At 35.9% G+C, this 2,676-nt stretch overlaps 1 protein-coding gene across 2 annotated transcripts in view; it reads left to right on the forward strand.

Moving 5' to 3' along the window:
* The window catches only part of LOC106526992 (partitioning defective 3 homolog B), a 120,564-nt gene that overhangs the window by 87,253 nt on the left and 30,635 nt on the right, over positions 1 to 2,676 (forward strand). For both annotated transcript variants that reach the window (XM_014021736.1, XM_014021738.1), the window contains 2 exons: positions 1,053 to 1,192; positions 1,996 to 2,124. In XM_014021736.1, the coding sequence (XP_013877190.1) occupies positions 1,053 to 1,192; positions 1,996 to 2,124 (269 nt within the window). The remainder of the gene's footprint in view (positions 1 to 1,052; positions 1,193 to 1,995; positions 2,125 to 2,676) is intronic.

The following is a 2,676-nucleotide window of genomic DNA, read 5'->3' on the forward strand; positions in this document are numbered from 1 at the left end:
GTAATATATTTATTGAGAAAAATGGTGACATGTTCAGTACCTATTTTACCCGCTATATATGTATGTGTTGTGTGCGAGCCACTTTATCGATGATAGATCTCTGAACAAAACTGAATTTAACAGTGGACTAATAACAAGAATATTATTTGTACTTTCTGGATCTGACATAAGTTTCAATTGTATCTTGAGATGCCATTATCTAAACCAATATTGTATAATGTTGCTGCTTTTTGTATTGTTATTACATTAAAATAGGCTCCAGGTTGTAAACAGCATAAAGCTGTTGTGATGATGTGCAGAAATGGGCGTGACGGAAGCGGTAGGAGGTTCTGGTGGCCAATTTCAAGGTGTTTAGAAACGGCTATGATGCAAAGTCCAATTTATTTTTGACTTACAAACAGCATTTTAATACCAACTGAAGGTGACATAGTTACTTTATTATGGTATAGAATAGAACTATATGCCGAAGAAACACATAATATTGGCCTTAAAACCTGCAGATACCCTATATGACACTCAGGTAGAGAAGTAACTCTAATATGTGTGGTATAACTTTAGCACTATGTTCAGACAAATGAGTKTAGTATTCTGGCAACTTTGTGGGGACTACATTTGAATTTGAATTTATTTAATAAAGGGACAATGCATATTAATGTGAATACATCACATAGATATGCCAGATTTAACAAAAAAAAAAAAGGCAATTTTTAAACTGTAGTCCCCTAGTAGGTTGATGGAAAGAATTAGACAAAAAATACAGTTAACATGCATAACATACATGACCATGAGTTATGACAGATTTCAATAGATAAACAGTGTAATTTACAATAAAAGTTCATAACGATATTTAAATACAAGTCACATCCAAGAGAGAGCAAAATTTCAAAGTTATTCAAGACATGAGTACAGTAAATTCAATTAAAGTTAATTAGATMAATTAAATGTAAAAAGGAGCCATGTCTGGCCCGGTGACTACTTCATAAAGAGGTCCGATGTAGAGTTTTGAAATAATCACTTTTTTTTTGTTTGTTTATTTATCCATGTTCATCCAGGTCAAGAAGGTCTTGGGTTTACTGTCGTAACGAGGGATTCTTCGGTACACGGTCCAGGCCCGATTTTAGTCAAAAACATTCTGCCACGTGGAGCTGCTGTGAAAGATGGCCGACTTCAGTCCGGTGACCGCATATTGGAGGTACAGAACAGCTAACTGTTAGACAGGGTTCCCACGGGTCTTTAAARTCCTTGAAAGTTTGTAAATTTGAAAAAAATTCAAGGCCCTGGAAAGTTTGTGGAAACAGCCAAAAATTACTCTTGACTTTGAAAGTTCTTGATGTTTTTTTTTTTGGGGATTGAAGTTCTTCTATTCACACAACTGATTTTCATCATCTTTAAAAACATATATAAATATAAAATAATAAAATAAAAAAAATTGTGCATTTGTTGCGGTTGATAACTTAGGATTACGGTAAACTAATGTTGCTTTCAACAAATAACGTGAGCCATAGTCATAGTTTTAGCCAATCAGAGCACAGAGTAGGGCGGGTCTTTCATTCTGAGCCCAGGTGAGAGCACCACAACTCCTCCTGTCCTCACTGAGGGTCTGGACATGTTCACATCCCCTCCTCCCAAAATGAGCTGCTGAACCTCCCAGGACATAATTACATGTCCATGTATTGTGGATATGAATATAGGGTCAACATTTAACCCACTTTCTTTCATTGATTCTGACTCAACAACTTCWRYGCTGTTCAGTTTTTCATTGAATTACGTGATATTAAAGGTGTTTATTGGTGCAATTCTGGGGTAGCAGGAGGTAATTGCCGTCACACGTGGTTCTTGAATTTGAGGAAATTGGTACTGGAAAGTCCTTGAAAAGTCCTTGAATTCGATGTTGACCAAGGTGTGGGAACCCTGGTTAGAACAGTTTGTGTCCCGCTGCTGCTTATAACAAGTACATCTGTTTTGATTTGTGTGTGTGTGTGTTTGTGTGCACAGGTGAATGGTGTAGATATCACWGGAGTGGGCCAAGAGGAGTTGGTGTGCATGCTCCGCAGCACTCGTCAGGGCGAGACCGTCTCTCTGGTGGTCTTGCGGCAGGAAGACATGTTCCTGCCCAGAGAAATGGTAAGAACCGRACTCAAAGTCCAACAAAATAAGACTTTCTGCTTGTTTGGAGGGTTGTCGTTCAATTAGAAGGATATAGTTTCATGTTCTTTGCAATCCTTTTGTTAAAAAATGTAACTAAATAATTTTCAAGTTTTCAGAGTAATCAACAGACTTGGCGGGATGATGCAAATTTCACATTTATTAAAATTTTTTGGAGAAAATCCTTATCGTCAGTCAAGAAAAAGGTCCATCTCTGTCCAGATTTTTTAACAGACTGTGCACTGAAATTATTAATTTACAGGATTGATTTTATGTTTGACACTTTTGTGCACCTGTTTCTCCCATGCTTCTCTGAATAAACATCTTTTAATCTCACTTATTCCAATGTTTTTGCCTTTTTCTGACTTTGCATGATCAATTTTACCTTCTATGTTTTCTGTAATTTGTTTTCTGCTGGATTTTTTACACTGCCTAACACTTTTATCTAAATGAATAATTTTGTAATAAAAATATTTTTGAATCCTAATTAGTTTTATTGTACACATATTGATTTTAATTCATTGTTTTCAG

Source organism: Austrofundulus limnaeus, unplaced genomic scaffold (assembly GCF_001266775.1).
Source record: "Austrofundulus limnaeus strain Quisiro unplaced genomic scaffold, Austrofundulus_limnaeus-1.0 Scaffold303, whole genome shotgun sequence".
In the NCBI taxonomy this organism is placed as follows: domain Eukaryota; kingdom Metazoa; phylum Chordata; class Actinopteri; order Cyprinodontiformes; family Rivulidae; genus Austrofundulus; species Austrofundulus limnaeus.